This window comes from Elgaria multicarinata, chromosome 4, assembly GCF_023053635.1.
Source record: "Elgaria multicarinata webbii isolate HBS135686 ecotype San Diego chromosome 4, rElgMul1.1.pri, whole genome shotgun sequence".
Classification (NCBI taxonomy): domain Eukaryota; kingdom Metazoa; phylum Chordata; class Lepidosauria; order Squamata; family Anguidae; genus Elgaria; species Elgaria multicarinata.
The window spans coordinates 17,263,587-17,280,065 of record NC_086174.1 but is presented as its reverse complement, the minus strand read 5'-3'; the positions used below and the strand labels follow the sequence as shown (position 1 = coordinate 17,280,065).

The following is a 16,479-nucleotide window of genomic DNA, read 5'->3' as shown; positions in this document are numbered from 1 at the left end:
ATTTTCAGAGGAGGCCCTGCTCGTCATCCTGACACGAAGAGAATGCCAACGTGAAGAACCTCAGCGGCAGGGCCTTCTCTGTAGCGGCACCCACCCTCTGGAAAACCCTCCCTCGTGAGGTTTGGGAGGCAGAAAATGTAATGACTTTTAAATGCCTCCTAAAAACATATCTTTTTAAACAAGCCTTCCCTGGAATGTAACTTATTCTGGTTTTATGTGATTTTTAAACTTTTATGGTTTTAGTTGTAAACTGCCCAGAGAACCTAGGCTGCTGGGCAGTATAAATATGAAATAAATAAATAAATAAATAAATAAATAAATAAATAAATCTTAGTGTAAGAAACACCTGTCCTTTTTTTAAAAAAAAAATGTTGCTGAAGGAGCAGTTAATTGTGCACTGAAACAAAAGAGAACAATGTGAGTAGGGTCTGTGTGGATTGCGATACACTGTGGATCCTTCTACAGTGATAACATTTGCCGGGAGAGATTCGTCAACTTAACAGTCTTCCGGAATTTAAGAAAGCCATAAAGACTGATCTCTTCCAGTAGGCCTAGGCCTACCCAGTTGCATTTTAAGATGCCTTTTTAATAATGTGCTGTTTTAATAATGTATTAGTTTTAAATGTTTTAATTAGTTATATGTATTTTATGGTGTTTGCATTTGTGTTGTACCCTGCCTCGATTCAGAGGGAGAGGCGGGGAAGAAATAAATGTATTATTATCGTTGTTGTTATTACCGTATTTCTTCGATTCTAAGACGCCATCAATTGTAAGACGCACACTAATTTCAGTACCACCAACAGAAAAAAAGCTTTGATTCTAAGAAATAATAAACACACCCGGGATTCTAAGATGCATCCCGTTTTTAGAGATTTTATATGGAGAAAAAAGGGTGTCTTAGAATCGAAGAAATACAGTATGTGATCAATCAGTGCAATATTGATTGATTGAGAGAGGCTCGGAGTGTGGCAACAAGGGACAGGGCCTTTTCGGTGGTGGCCCCCAGACTATGGAATGATCTCCCTGACGAGGCTCACCTGGCACCAACGCTGCTATCTTTCCGGCGCCAGGTTAAGACTTTCCTCTTTGCCCAGGCATATGGCGGCACATCACATGTTTAGACCTGCTTTCTTAGTCACCCACATGTTTAGTTTTTTTAACGGTTTTTAATGTTTTATGTGTGTATGTTCTGTGTTTTAGAATTTTAAATTTTGTATACTCACTTTTATCTTAATTTTAGAATTTCTGTAAGCCGCCCAGAGAGCCCTGGCTATGGGAGCGGTATATAAGTGCAATAAATAAATAAATAAATAAATAAATAAATATTACTTATAACCATTGGGGGGGGGGGTTTGGGAGCTTTTTTGGGAGGGATTTCAAATACTTCTGTATTTGAACGTCCAATAGGCTTTTTGACTGAGTCCCTCACTAAAGACTCCTTGATCAAATTTAGCAGTCATGGAATAAGAGGAGACATTCTCTGATGGATAAGTAATTGTTTAAAGAAAAGAATTCAGAGAGTAAGGAATAAATGGTAAATTCTTCCAATGGAAGGATATAAACAGTGGAGTCCCCCAGGAATCCATATTGGGACTAATGCTTTTCAAATTAATCATAAATGATCCAGAATTAGAAGTGAGCATTGAAGTAGCCAAGTTTGCAGATGACACCAAATTATTTAGTGTGGATAAACTAAAAGGTATTGTGAGGAGCACCAAGAGGATTTCTTCAAAGTGGGAGAACGGGCATCAAAATGGCAAATGTGGTTCAATGTAAGCAAATGTAAACTGATGCACTCTGGAGCAAAATAAAATAAAAATTAAAAATCCCAATTTCAAATATAAGTGGAAGAGATCTGAGGTAACAGTGAAAGACCAGGGGTTGTGGTGGACAGCTCAATGGAAATGTCTTCTCAGTGCTGCTGCTGCGAAAAAGGCAAATTCCATGTTAGGCATAATTAGGAAAGGAATTGAAAATAAAACTGCCAAGATCTTATTACCTCGATACAAAACTATGGTGCGATCACACTTAAAAGACTGTGTACAGTACTGGTCATGGCACCTAAAAAATGGATATTGTAGAGATGGAAAAAATGCAGAAAGGGGCAACTAAAATGATCAAAGGATTGGAGCAACTCCCCTATGAGGAAAAGTTACGTCAGCTGGGACTGTTTAGCTTAGAAAAAAGGCGAATAAAGGGAGACAAGGTACAGGGGTATGAAATCTTGCATGGTACAGAGACATTTCCCCCCTCTCATAATACTAGAACCCCAGGTCAACCCACAAAAGTGATTGGTTTCGAAAAAAGGAGGTACCTGCTTACACGGTACATAGTTAATTAATTAATTAATTAATTTCATTTCTATACCGCCCAATAGTCGGAGCTCTCTGGGCGGTTCACAAAAATTGTGGAATTTACTTCCACAAAATGCAGTGATGGCCCCAACTTTGGATAGCTTCAAAAGGAATTGGACAAATTCATGGAGGATAACAACATCAAAGGTTACTAGTCCTGATGGCTATATGCTACCTCCAGTATCAGAGACAGTATACCTAGGCATACCAGTTCCTGGGGAACGTGTGTGTGTGTGTGTGTGTGTGTGTGTGTGTGTGTGTGTGTGTGTGTGTGTGTTAGTGTTACATTCTTGTCCTGGGAGAAAAAATAGTAGGGAGGTAAAAACGCCACTTTTGCAGACTGTAATATTGGAGCAGCATTTTCAGCTCTCTGGAAATGGGAGAATTTCTAAAACTGGTCCCCTGGGGAAGTGGCTTACCATGGTAAGTGATGAGTTTTCTGAGGTTTTCTTCATTTAAGTACCTGATCTTTTGCCACTAGCAGAGAGAGAACACTGTGCCCCTCTGCAATGTTTCTGTTTGAAGGATGCTGGGTCAGGATTTCATGGTGTACCAAAGACATTGTTGGGAAAAGTAAAAAAGATGCCAGTTTCTCTCCCTCCATTATCTTTCCCTGCCTGCAGTCCGTGCCACACAAAACCTTGGCAATGATGCTAGACCTGAGGAAGCATCATTCAAACAGAGGCATTGCAAAGGCATAGGGGAGGCTCCTGGACCACCGATTGCGGCTCTGACACTTACCAGACTGCTGATTAGTGGAGGGAATTGTTTAAGATAGGGTGACCCTATGGAAAGGAGGACAGGGCTCCTGTATCTTTTAACAGTTGCACAGAAAAGGGAATTTCAGCAGGTGTCATTTGTGTGCATGCAGCACCTGCTGAAATTCCCTCTTCATCACAACAGTTAAAGCTGCAGGAGCTATATTAGAGTGACCAAAGAGGGCAGGGCTCCTGCAGCTTTAACTGTTGTGATTGACTTTGGGGGTTATTCTCATTATTTTGACTGCAAATTTTATTGTGGGTTTATGTGCCATTTTGGGTAGCAAATAAATAAATAACATTGTTGATATTCTTCTCTTTTGGATTATTACCCACATGCCATAATATAATACTGACATCTTTTTTATATAAACACAGCAATTAAGCTTCCTAAAATTAAACATAATTTTGAAACCTGATCTCTACTCTCCAGAAGTGTCCAAGTGCTTTTTTAATCACCTTTTCATAATATAAAACTTAGATCTGTGCATCAATAAGACTGATCTTCATGTTCACTTCCCTAGCTAGAGGGAATATTCATTAACATTTTGAAATTAACTTGCTCTTTAAGATAAGCATAGTCCCTTATGAAGTAGGATTCTTTTTAAGCTGTCAGACACTCATGATAGAGGGGTCCTCCCATTCCCCCCCCCTTCTCATTGATTCATGGGATTCAAAGATAATAGCCATGTTGTTACAAATAGGTGAAAATGCATGCTACGTGAGAAACCAGCAGTGTAATGTATTGGTCACCAGTTTACATTGCACAATCATGAAGAGATCGTCACAGATTATGTTTTTAGGAGCACACATAACATTGTTTAGATTTGCAAAAATATAATGTATGAATGATGATAAACATGCATTTTTATGCAGTCGTTGAACAGAATAGTGACTAAGAAACTGGAGTAGGAATCAGAATTCACTGTTCAAATCTTGACCTATTTTCCAGGGTTTTTGCAAGAATTACAAGATAATGGTCCCATTCAGAAGACACCATAAACCACTGCGTTAACCACGTGGTTAAACCAGAAAGCCGGGCTGCTTTCAGAAGACACCTTAAACCATGGCTTTAACCATGGTGAATAAAGCAAAAAGGATGCTTTAGGGTGGATTCCTGCATTGAGCAGGGGGTTGGACTCGATAGCCTTGTAGGCCCCTTCCAACTCTGCTATTCTATGATTCTATGAAACCTGTGGTCAACTAAATTTCCTATTGAGTCAACTAAGTATTTTGCACATGCTCAGTTATTTCATGTCTACATGACCAGAACTTGCTAACGAAACAGCTTGCACACCCAGCAAGAGGCAGAGAATGCTCCTTGGCAGAGGTGTGTTCCCTCCATTGCAACGTACACAATTCCTTTCTATCAAAATAAAGGTATGTTGCAACATAAAAAGCGTCGCCATTGTGATTTGGGCCACGACAGGTATTATGAGGAACTGAGACCAATTAAATGCTTGTGGCGATGTCTAGAATGCAGATGGAGGAAAACTTGCGAAGAGCATAATCAAACACAGGCAAGAGCCCATTTTTGGACTTCCACTGTGTCAGTAAAGGTAGTGAAGAAAGCTTATTTCCTTTGCCACCATGACATCTGCATTACGTCAACCAGAGGAGTTATTTAAGGTGGTTAACTGTCTCCTCTGTAGAGACCCAGGAGATCAGGGTGTGGCATTTTCCAAAGTTTTACTGTGACCAATTTGTGTTGCATTTTGCAGACAGCATTGTTTACGCCTGTATTGAATTAGATGTCATAGTTGATTCTATGAATGGGGCTAGGTCACCATCTATTTCATGCTGTTATGAATACTTTTGAGTTTGTGAAACCACAAGCTACTTGGAGATTTGAGGCCTTGATCCATGTTTTTATGATTAATCAAAGTGGTTCAGATAGATTTGAGGATTTGGATCTAGAAGGTGATTACTTATACTTTAAGTAGGCTTTCATCCTACTTATACTTTAAGGAGGACTGTTAAGGTTCTCTGATTTTATTTATGTATACCACGTCACATCTGAAAGAGATTCCAGAGCAGTAAACATAAGAAGTAAAATAGTAAAAAGATCAAAAGACCATTTAATTTTTTAAAACAACAACAACAACACCCAATGCCAATAAAAAAAACCCTGTGTCTGGTCAGTTAAGGAAAGCTTCCTGAAATATAGCTGTCTTCAGGAGGCGCCAGAAGCAACACAGTGTTGGCGCATGTCTGACCTCCAAGGGCAGAGAGCTCCAAAGAACGGGGGCCACATATTGAAGGCTCTTGTCCTGATAGACTCCAGTCAGGTTACAGGTCCACTTTGAGGATGTGATTCATGTCTATATCACATTGTGAGTTTTTAGTGTGTGAAAACACTGAGTTTTGTGAAAAATTGTGCACATTTTCATGTGCATTTTTTTTAAAATGTACCCATCAACTGTGTGCATGTTTGAAATGCACACACTTTCTCCCATTAATTAAAGCACGTTTGTGTGTATTTTTAAATGTACACAGTTTTCATCTGCATTTTTCAAATTTAAACATTCTTCAAAAACGTTCTCTGTATGTGGTATGAATCACATTGCAAGCACAGAAACGTCTGAACTTTGACTGCAGGTTACATTCAAGTCCAGGAGATGTGAAGTGTGTGAATTCTAGTCAAAAATGAATTGAAACAAATTACTCATACATTAGGGTGACCATATGGAAAGGAAGACAGGGCTCATGTATCTTTAATAGTTGTATAGAAAAGGGAATTTCAGCAGGTGTCGTTTGTATGCATGCAACACCTGACAAAATTGCGTCTTCATCACAACAGTTAAAGCTGCAGGAGCCCTGCCCACTTTTGTATCTGGCCAAGAGGGCAGGGCTCCTGCAGCTTTAACTGTTTGATGAAGAGGCAATTTCACCAGGTGCTGCATGCCTACAAATGACACCTGCTGAAATTCCCTTTTCTATACATCTGTTAAAGATACAGGAGCCCTGTGCTACTTTCCATATGGTCACCCTATCATACGTCCCTACTCAGGATTCTTGTTTTATTAAGAGAAAATTATGAGTGTATTTGAGGCCTGGTCTTTACATACTGCAGAATAAGATGACAGAGTCCTGAGGTAACAGAAGCCAAATGGGTAATACCATTTTTGAATGATCCGCCGTATATAAATACACACACTCCTTTCCTATAGGTAAAAATGTTAACATATCAGGAAGATAGCTTCTAATGAGAGTTTTGACTATAGAACAACTCATATATTGAAATATTACTACTAATAATAATAATAATAATAACAATAATAATAATTCAGACTGCTTCTCTAAGTGCTAGTTGGTATCTGCAGGGTGGGTTGTTATTGGAGTATTCTTCCACTTGCAGTATGAATTGGTACAGCCCATTCTACCAACCCAGGAATCTAGCGCTGCATTTGCGCTGCATTTTGCTAACCATATATGTAACTAAATTGCCTTACCTCTCTCACATGATCTGCCAAGGTAGCCTGTACCAGAACAATCACAGACATATCTGTTCCAGCCGTCCCTACATCCACCGTTGTTTTTGCATGGATTGCTCAAGCATGGCTTTGCTGTTTCTCTCGAGCATGAAGGTTTCACTCCAGAAGTGCTCTGGACTTCGGCCATTTGGCGAATATCTTTGCTTTGGCCATCAATAAAGAGGTCCCGAATGCAGCCCACATAACCATAATTTAGAAGTGCTGTCCAGACCTCTGTTGGAAAGACCAGACCGGCTTTGTTTTCCGGCAAACCTCCAAGGTACAAATCATCATCTAGGTCCAAGATCTCACTCTCTCCAGGTGCAGTATAAGGAGTACGCATTGTGTTGACAGAAATAGTACCTGTTTGCAAACAAAACACAAGGTGATTATTATTATTATTAATAAACAGAGGCACTTTGCCAAATTTCTTTACCCATTATTATATGCGCCCCTTCCTAGAGTTAGAAGACCTAAAGACGGTAATGCATGCGCTGGTAACTTTGAGGCTCGACTTCTGCAATGTGCTCTACATAGGGCTACCTTTGTGCCTAGTCTGGAAACTTCAACTAGTTCAAAATATGGCAGCCAGGCTGGTCACCGGTACACCTAGGGGTGACCACATTACACCAGTTTTAAAATCTCTTCACTGGCTGCCAATTAGTTTCCGAGCAAAGTATAAAGTGTTGGTTATCACCTTTAAAGCTCTACATGGTTTGGGTCCAGGCTACCTGCGTGATCGCCTTCTCCCATACAATCTGCCCCACACGCTCAGGTCCTCTGGGAAGAATTTACTTCAGCTAGCAAAAACTAGATTAACAACTGTTACCCAGAGGACCTTCTCTTCTGCTGCTCCCAGACTGTGGAATGGCCTGCCGGAGGAGACTCGTCAACTTAACGGTCTACTAGCATTCAAGAAAGCTATAAAGACTGATCTCTTCTGACAGGCCTATCCAGTGCTTTTAGGATTTTTTAAGGATGTTTTTAGCAATGTATATTATGTTTTATTTGAGTATTATGTATTTTATGGTTTATTGTTGTACCCCACCTCGATCAAAATGAAGAGGTGGGTAAGAAATAAATTTATTATTTTTTAAATTAAAATAAAATTATTATTATTATTATTATTATTATTATTATTATTATTATTATTATTATTATTTTATCCCACTGCCTGGTCCACAGCATGTCTTGTTTTAATAATAAGAGAATCAACAATAAAAATCTTATAACCTGAATGAATAAAAATGAAATGAAGAAATGTTATTTCATCAGTTCAGTCATTTTCTCCCACCGATAGAACAACGAACCTTTCTACAAGCTGGCTGAAATCAGGCCTGTCTGTTGGCCTCATGTAGTAGTATAAAGTCTGCAAATTCCATGCGATTTGGATGGAAAACACAGAAGTTATGGGCAGCAGAAGACTGACTGGTCTCCCATTGAAGTCAATGGGGAAATGAATCAACTAATTAGTGTACAAATGCAATTCCAACAAAATTTAAAACAAAGCAATTAAAAGTTTGAAAATGAAACCAAACAGAAAAAGGAAATGAAAATGTTGACCTTGCATTCTCCTGTTTAAAACAACAATGTAATATGAGTAGCAGCAAGGGACTAATCTCCACAATCATTTCAAGCAAACTGAAGCAATGGTAACCAGTACATGCAGTAAAGGATGTCCTAAGGAGATACACTTTCCATCCTCTTCCTGAGCACAGAATGGGTATTCATCTGCAGTAGGATGTAAGCACATTTCAAAAATGCATCTGATTTGTGCTTCTGGGTTCACTATAATCATTATTGCATGGTTCAACTATAAAGGGCCCATGGTTGACAAATTCCCTTTTTGCAAAATCTATGTGTGTATTTTTTTAAAAAAGATTTAAAACCCTGCGTGCTCATTGTGACAACCCCCACCTTATACCATTCCTTTATTCCTTTCCTGAATCAAAGGACCCAGTGCAGGTGTCAAGCAGCTTGGAGTGCCGCAGCCATCCCTGTGACACGCCTTCACGTCTTAGGCCCCACAGCTACACAGCTCAATGCCCATACCCCAAATTCTCCCTTCCGTTGCCACCATAGACCTGTACCCTTCCCAGGTACTCCAAGGACCACACCAGTTGTAATTAAATGTAATTTATTAACAAGTAGTTAGTGCAGGTGCAAAAGCTTAATGGTTCCCTCAGTTCTCAAGAGTAATGGTTATAAAGCACAATGTGGAATGGTTTCAGTCAGTTCTTTCTCTTATACATTTCACAATATAACTTCAGGTTCTCCTGCTTACTCCCCACACTAATCCACTCAAAACAACACAGCACGCAGACCCTCCCTATTTCTTGTTCTCTCAGGCCGTTGCTAGACGAGGCGTTAGCCCGGTGTGAGGCCTGGTCTCCCTCCTGTGCATCCAGATGACGCACAGGGGATCCCGGGGTCAGGCCGGGCTAAGTCCTCCCTTGAACCGGGATAAGCAGATCCGCTTATGGCCTGGCTTTTCCGCAGCCCCGGGCTTAGGCCGGGGCTGCGGAAGGTCTAGCAGGGTCTGTGGCTTTTTCCGGCTGCTCGCTTACTCGCGAGTAGCCAGGAGAAGGCACGGACTGGGTACTGCACGGATCTAAGGTATTGCAAACAGCCATTTATTTATTTATTTATTTATTTATTACATTTTTATACCACCCAATAGCCGAAGCCATTGAAATAAAAGCACAATAAAATCCCACTTTCCTGGAAGTATACCCCGCTGAACAAAATATAGGCTTTACTTCTGAGTTATCGTGGATAGGATTGTGCTGCAAATCTGACCTCTGTGAAGCTCCAAAGTTTACAGATTCTCTTACTTAACTCTGAATCGGTGACTTAGCATCGTTCCCAGCAAACTAAGCAGAAGACAGATCAGCATTTACAACAGAGAGAGAAATGTAAAGGGCCAGGCAGAAGGGCCTAGAGATCTTTGTTTTTCAGACATATAATTTCCATTCATAGAGACATCCAATATTTTTTTTTCCAAATGTTTAAAACAGGCATCTGGCAATAGCCGATGAAATTATTTGGTATAGCACTGACTGCGGGATTGCTAGGTCACATTTGCTGTTGGCCCACTGCAGCAGCACATCTGACCTATTTGCAACGTTTCCTCACCCTCTGAGGGGGTTGCTGTACTCATTTTATAATAATGAACATGCTATACACTTTTAAAGAATCTCATATTACCAGAGAAAGCTTAGAGAGACAAAATGAAAACAAAGGCCATTGCTAGATGAGGGTTTAGCCCAGGCTGATACCCGGGGTCACCCCTGTGCGTCCAGATGACGTACAGGGGATCCCGGAGTCAGCCCGGGCTAAACCCTTCCTTGGCCCAGGATAACCGGCACCGTTTGTGGCCCGGTATTTCCGCAGCCCCGGGCTGACTCCCGGGGGGTAGGGAGATCATGGCCGGGGAGGATCAGAGATCGCAGCCGGGTGGGCAGGGGGGCATCGGACATGGTGGGGGGCGGGGGGGGGGCATCGGACATCATGAGGGGGGAAATCGGGGGCAGGGGGGAACCCTTTTTTTAAAAAAGCCTACCTTATAGTTGGTGCGTTCCTGAGCACATGGCCCTTTTAAGCTGGAAAAAAATGGCCAACATGACAGGGCTTTCCTTTACCCCGTCATGTGTCACGTGTGGGCAGGAGCGACAGCCCACGCTACTTCTAGCACGGGCTGGCCCTTCCACACGCCAGGATTTAAAGGTAGGTCTAGCAAGGCCCATAGTAACACTTAACAGAACATTACTCAAACACTTAACTTTCAGGCCATAACTATCTGCCTCTGAATCAACCCACATTATCCAACTGCACATCACCTGCATCAGGGCTGGATTAAGCCAGCTGATTCCCTAAGGACAGCCCAATAATGGTGCCCCCTTAACCCTTCCATTGCTTAGCCGGCAAGACGTTAAGGGCTCATCTACACCAAGCAGGATATTCCACTATGAAAGTGGTATATAAAAGGCAGGAGCCACGCTACTGCTTTATAGCGGTACTGAAATGCACTGACAACTCTTGGGGCCCATTGACGCATACCATATACCGCTTTCATAATGCTATATCCTGCTTGGTGTGGCTCCTGCCTTTTATATACCATTTTCATAGTGGAATATCCTGCTTGGTGTAGATTTGTCATGGGCCCCAACAGTTGTCAGTGCACCTCAGTACCACTATAAAGCAGTAGTGTGGCTCCTGCCTTTTATATACCGCTTTCATACCACTTTCATAGTGGAATATCCTGCTTGGTGTAGATGAGCCCAAAGACTCAATAAGTGCTGAAGGTGAAATAAGACATTAAAACCTCAGTTTTCTTCAAGGCCATCCCCCATGCTAAGACAAACAACTATATTAAATATAAACTGTGTTTTATTATATTTATTTAACACTAAATAGCAGCAAGCAATATAAGCCAATTACTTACTTATAACTTAGATGGGTGGGAAATACAGATTTTCATCACTGTTTTATGAAGTTTTTAATAAAACTGTAATATGGGGGAGGGAACGCAAATGCAAAAATTTATTGAAAACCATTTTTAATGTGGAATTCCTTAAAATTAGATGGCTACAGCTATGGTACTGGTACTCTGTGGTTCCCTCCTTTCCTTGGTGCCCTAAGTCTGTGCTTATGTCCCTTAAAGGTTAACCCAGGGCTGAGCTGCATGTCTGTGTGTAGCAAGTAGGTGAGATTGCTCTCGTCTGTCTATCCCTTCCACCCTCTTCCCGTCCCTTCAGATGAAAGCTAAGAAGCATTTAGCATATCTGTTTAATGAGATCCAGGCTCATGTGAAATGACCATTCTACAATCCTAAATTTGGAAAATCCAAGGGACTCAATTTTTTACACCTGGAACAACTTGTGCCCTTTCTACACCTAAGGGTTATCCCAGGAAAATGGAGGGATCATCCCTGTCTGCTCCTGGGATCCCCTGTGTGGCATTTGGATGCACAGGAACGATCCTGGGACGATCCTGGGATATAGGGCTGGTGTAGACATGCCCATGGAGGCAGTGGCACCTATGTTGCCCTGGGTAAACTTGAAATGGGTTTCTGTTTCAAGGAAACATGGCTAGGATGGGATTGCAAATCTGCAAACAAGTAACAAAACAAAAGTGCTCATCATGAACTTAGTAGGAAAACCAACGGGTGCAGTCATTTGAAATTTCCTGCTGCTGATCTATAAAGGATTCCACTCTGATTGTTATAATGACCATAATCTTTTTTGTGTGTGTTTGTGTGTGAATCCACTTCTTCAGTGGTCATTCTTATACCTAAACTCCCATGCCAATGCCATTTGCTGTCTTGAATACCACCTTTCCCCAGTGATTGCTAGTATTTTCTATCCTGGGATGGTATCCTACTGTGTCCATGCACTCACAGATCCCTCCATTTGGTGATTTGCAGTTCTAAAAACACCCCCCAAATGTCCCAAATGCTCATTTCTGGAACAGGGTAGGTCCAGGAACTTGCAGAAGGAAAGTCCACTTTCCCATCCTGATCCAGAAATGAGCATTTCCACTCCTTCCACAGGTATTTTTTAGAAGCACAAAAGCCTTGTTTTGCAAGCAATGGGTTCCATGAGTACAATAGATTCAGAAAAGGCAGAGCAACCCCACTGAGTACTCGCCCCCATCCCAGTCATCATATTTCTTATATGGACAGGTTTGAGAAATATGGACAGGTTTGAGAAATAGGGCCTCTAGACTTCGAGGCCTCAGCTAGACCTATTATTTTATTTATTTATTACATTTCTATACCGCCCAATAGCCAGAGCTCTCTGGACAGTTCACAAGAACCTGGTCTAGCCTTATGGAGAGGTGAAGATCTCGTGATATTTTTATTGCGAGATTTCCCCCTCTGTTTACACGTGGCGCGTGACAAGCTCGGAGGGAGAGGACGTCATGCCCGCCATTTTCTTTTCTTTTCTTAAAGGGGCAGAGTGCACAAACACTCATACACAATAAGTAAGTAGTTATTTTTTTACACTTTTCCCTGCTCCCCCTCCCCCCCGATGGGCGCAGAGCTCCGGAGGAGCTCTGCACCCCATGCACAAGTCCCGGCTCCTCATGAGTAAACATGATGAGCTGAGACAAACCGCAACGCCCGCACACATGATCCGCGGTCTCGGGATCTGCCCAAGACTGCAGAAAAAGCAGGCTCAAAGGTGAGGGCAAGATCCTGGGGCAAGGGAGGGATCATCTCTCCCTGATCCCAGGATCCCCTGTGTGTCATGTGAACGCACAGGGACGATCCCGGGGATCGCCCCGGGTTATCGCCCATCTAGCTATGTCCTGAGCCAGAAAATGCTGCAATAAGTGCAATTTTGAAGAGCAGGAGAAAGGGAGGCTCAGAAGGTCGATCGGAGATGCTTACTCAGCTCAGCTTAGAACCGCGACAGAGGACAATGACCAGGCTCAAGATGGGCCGCTATAAATTTTATCTCGATGTATTAACGGAACTGCAATTAATATATCTTATTGTGACTAAACCATGACAATGTTCTGTTATATATTGTACTGTAAGATGTCTTTTGTTGATGCTGTGGTGGATGATATTGGCTAAAACCTATTTTGGTTGCATAATAAAGACGATCTACCAAGATGCTTAGTGTGCCAGCAGTGGCCACTCTCAATGCTCCTTCTATTGGAGAACATACAAATGCATTATAATTCTCTTTGCAACCATTGGTTTTCTTAGAAATTCAGGACTAATAATCAACCGGGGACAATTTCTAGCAAGTCATCATGGCTAGTGATTGGTCCATCTAGTGCACAGTATCATTTAACCTGATTGGGAGCATCTCTCTCAGGTCTAAAGCATAAACTCTTCCTCAACTCTGTACCCTGAGATTCTATTTATTTATTTTCAATTTAAATGGGGATGCCAGGGAATTGAACCTGATAGAGCATGCATTCTGCCATGAACCTATTTCCCCAAACTGTTGTCTTCTCTTGCTCTACAGAAGGCTCTGATACAGCATGGTCTAAGCTACTGAGCCATACTTCCTTATGTTAAATGCATATAACACACCAGTGGGAGCCCAACATTTTACTTTCTCTACCACCATGGTAATTTAGTCATAGTGATGATGGACAACTTCACCAGTTTTGATTTCTCCCACATTCATTTTTTAAAAATATTAAGTTATTTCCATCTTGAATATGAAGAAATGTGCAAAAAGTGGGAAGCATGTGTGTGTGTGTGTCACGTATATCCTGAAATGTTTACCGACTTCCGCATATGGTACTGCCTTAATACTGTTCACCCAGACAGGTCTTCATGTATATGGATCAGAAAAAATATAAAAACATGAATTTTGGGGTTTTAAAGTATTTTTAAAGAATAAAAACCTAGGTTTACGCCTAAGAACTCCCAGAATGCCTTGGGCAGAACTCCCAGCATGCCTTGGGCAAGAGGCCAGACTAACCAGCCTTTGCTGGCGTTGTGATTTCTAAAGTCAGTCAACCCAATTCCACATAAAAGGAAACAACCCACCTAAATTGGCTGCATCCATTTGCGATGCCTCTTCCCACCTGCCATGTGTGGTTTTAAAATCATAACTAGATACAACAGCGTGTCTTTGAGAGGCTGAACTCTGGACATGTTCAAAGGCACTACATCCTGATATCACTGTTTTCTCAGAAAGTGAGGGAAGCACATGCACAGCATTCACCCTTAAGAGGGAGGGAGAGAGGAAAGGGAAGCACTCTGCACATGCCCAGAAACAAGCTTGACCAAGGGGGGCAAGTGCCTGGCCCAGTCTCAGCCCTTCAGTACAGGCTTCTGATGGAACACTTGGTGGGTGAGAAGTGTGGGCTGAGGCAGTCCCATCAGGACTTGGCCAGAGTTGTGCACGTCAACTGAGAGCTACTTACCTCCCCTCCTCGGAGGTGCTACTCCTCAATCCTCTATCAAAGTGCAGCATTGGCAATGAGAGGAAGGAAGCGCCTCTCAGAGGACCCGAGCACCTGTGGGCCACCAAAAGCATGCTGGGAGGTGTAGTAATGGCATGTAGAGTGGCTGATTTTAAATAAAGCACTGGTTAGCAAACCTAACTCAGCCCTCACTTTCCTGACCTCTCACTAACTGTCTTTGTTCTCCTTCTAACTGACTTTCCCCAACTGCCACTCATCCTGCCCACCATTCCGTTCTAGCCTCAGCTGTCAGTCATTCCTCCATTCACTCTTCTGTTTCAATAGTAAAGCCAGGCTTTTACATAGAAATCATAAACTGTATTCAGTAATTCTTGCATTTGTCTTGGAATGTTGTGGTTGAACCCACAGCATAAAAAATCTCATCAAATTAATAGGCCTTGGAATTTTTTTAAAAAATAAATAAATAAAAAAGCCACTTCAAAGTCATTAATTCAGTCACTAGGCAAGCTTGCCTGGAAAAATAAATCCTTAAGCAGAGTGCTACAACTAAGAAGGCCCACTCTCCCAGCACACCTCAGACATGTTCAAAGATTAACAAGTTATTCAGGGAGCTAGGCTTGCGCCTACAACTCCCATCATGCCTTGGGTGGGAGAGAAGACTTATCAGCGTTTGGCAGCCATCGTCTGGAAGTAGCTCACCATCCTGGGCCTGAAGGGAGACTGCCTGGGCTGGCTGGAGCAGAAGGAAAGGAGGCCGCAGCTCTGGGCCCATCACTGATGGCAACGATCAAGCTACCCATGAGTCAGTCAGCCAGCTCCCTCAGAGAGAGAGAGAGAGAGAGGGGTGGGGTGGGGTGGGGTGGGGTGGGGGAAGAAACTATTTTAATTTGTTTTAAAGTTACCTCACAGGTCTAGAACTGGCCTACCTTGCAGGGTTGTCGTGAGGGTGACAGAGGAAAAAAATGAATTTAATTTGTTTAAAGGTTAATTTGGCACACTGATGGGTCTGGCTGTACAATGTACCAGAAAAATCTAAAAAACATGAAATTTTAGCTTTTAAGCATTTTTTAAAGAATTTAATTTAAAAAAAAACCCAAGGCTTATGCCTACAACTCCCGGCACTTCCATATGTCTTCTCTTACCATCAAACTATGACTCAAGGTCATGACCACGACAAATTGCTATTATTCCTTCAGGACAATCCATAAATAAAATTTCTTCAGCAGGAGATATTGAAAATTGTTTTATCCTCTATGTGACTCCATAGTAGTGGCATGTAATAAACACTATTCATGGACCTGAGCAACGCGGGGCATATCAGCATATATTATCTGAAATGAAAATCTCACCCATGTACCCTGGCCAAATTCAATAGATACATGGAGAGAACAGACTTATGGCTGTTAAAGATGAGGATCCTGTCAGACGGGGAAAAAAGGGAGGTGCCAAGCTTAATTTAGTACCACAATCATGATTAAATGCAAAGGGACTCAAATCCAGACTTTTAAGAGCAGTGCACTCAAAGCCGTGGGCCTCATTGGATGAATCTGTCAGTTTGGGTTCTCGTACATTCATTTTTTTTTAAAAAAAATGGCAACCACAAGGTCTTTCCATCCTGAAAATAAAGAAATCTGCAAATTTTGGGAAATCCTTATCAAAATCCTTATCAACTGAAACAAAAAATCTTAGCAGTCTCTACTTACTCAAAACCTGGGCTTTATCCCTTTCAGGACACTTATGCAATAACACCCATCCAATGAAGTAACTCCCAGTTCTTTGGATTCTATGAATCATCACTCAAAGAACATAAGAAGAAGTGCCATGAGGGTTTTTTAGGATGTTTTTAACAACATATATTATGTTTTAATTGAGTATTATGTATTTTATCATTTATTGTTGTTCCCCGCCTCGATCAAAATGGAGAGGCGGGCAAGAAATAAATTGATGATGATGCTGGGTCAGACCATGGGTCCATCAAGTCCAGCACTCTGTTCACAT

The 16,479-nt window shown here is 41.8% G+C and overlaps 1 protein-coding gene across 22 annotated transcripts in view; it reads right to left on the bottom strand.

The window, feature by feature from the left end:
- The window catches only part of NRXN1 (neurexin 1), a 1,218,662-nt gene that overhangs the window by 663,816 nt on the left and 538,367 nt on the right, over window positions 1-16,479 (bottom strand). For all 22 annotated transcript variants that reach the window (XM_063123832.1, XM_063123833.1, XM_063123845.1 and 19 more), the window contains one exon: window positions 6,565-6,948. In XM_063123832.1, coding sequence (XP_062979902.1) covers window positions 6,565-6,948 — 384 coding nt within the window. The remainder of the gene's footprint in view (window positions 1-6,564; window positions 6,949-16,479) is intronic.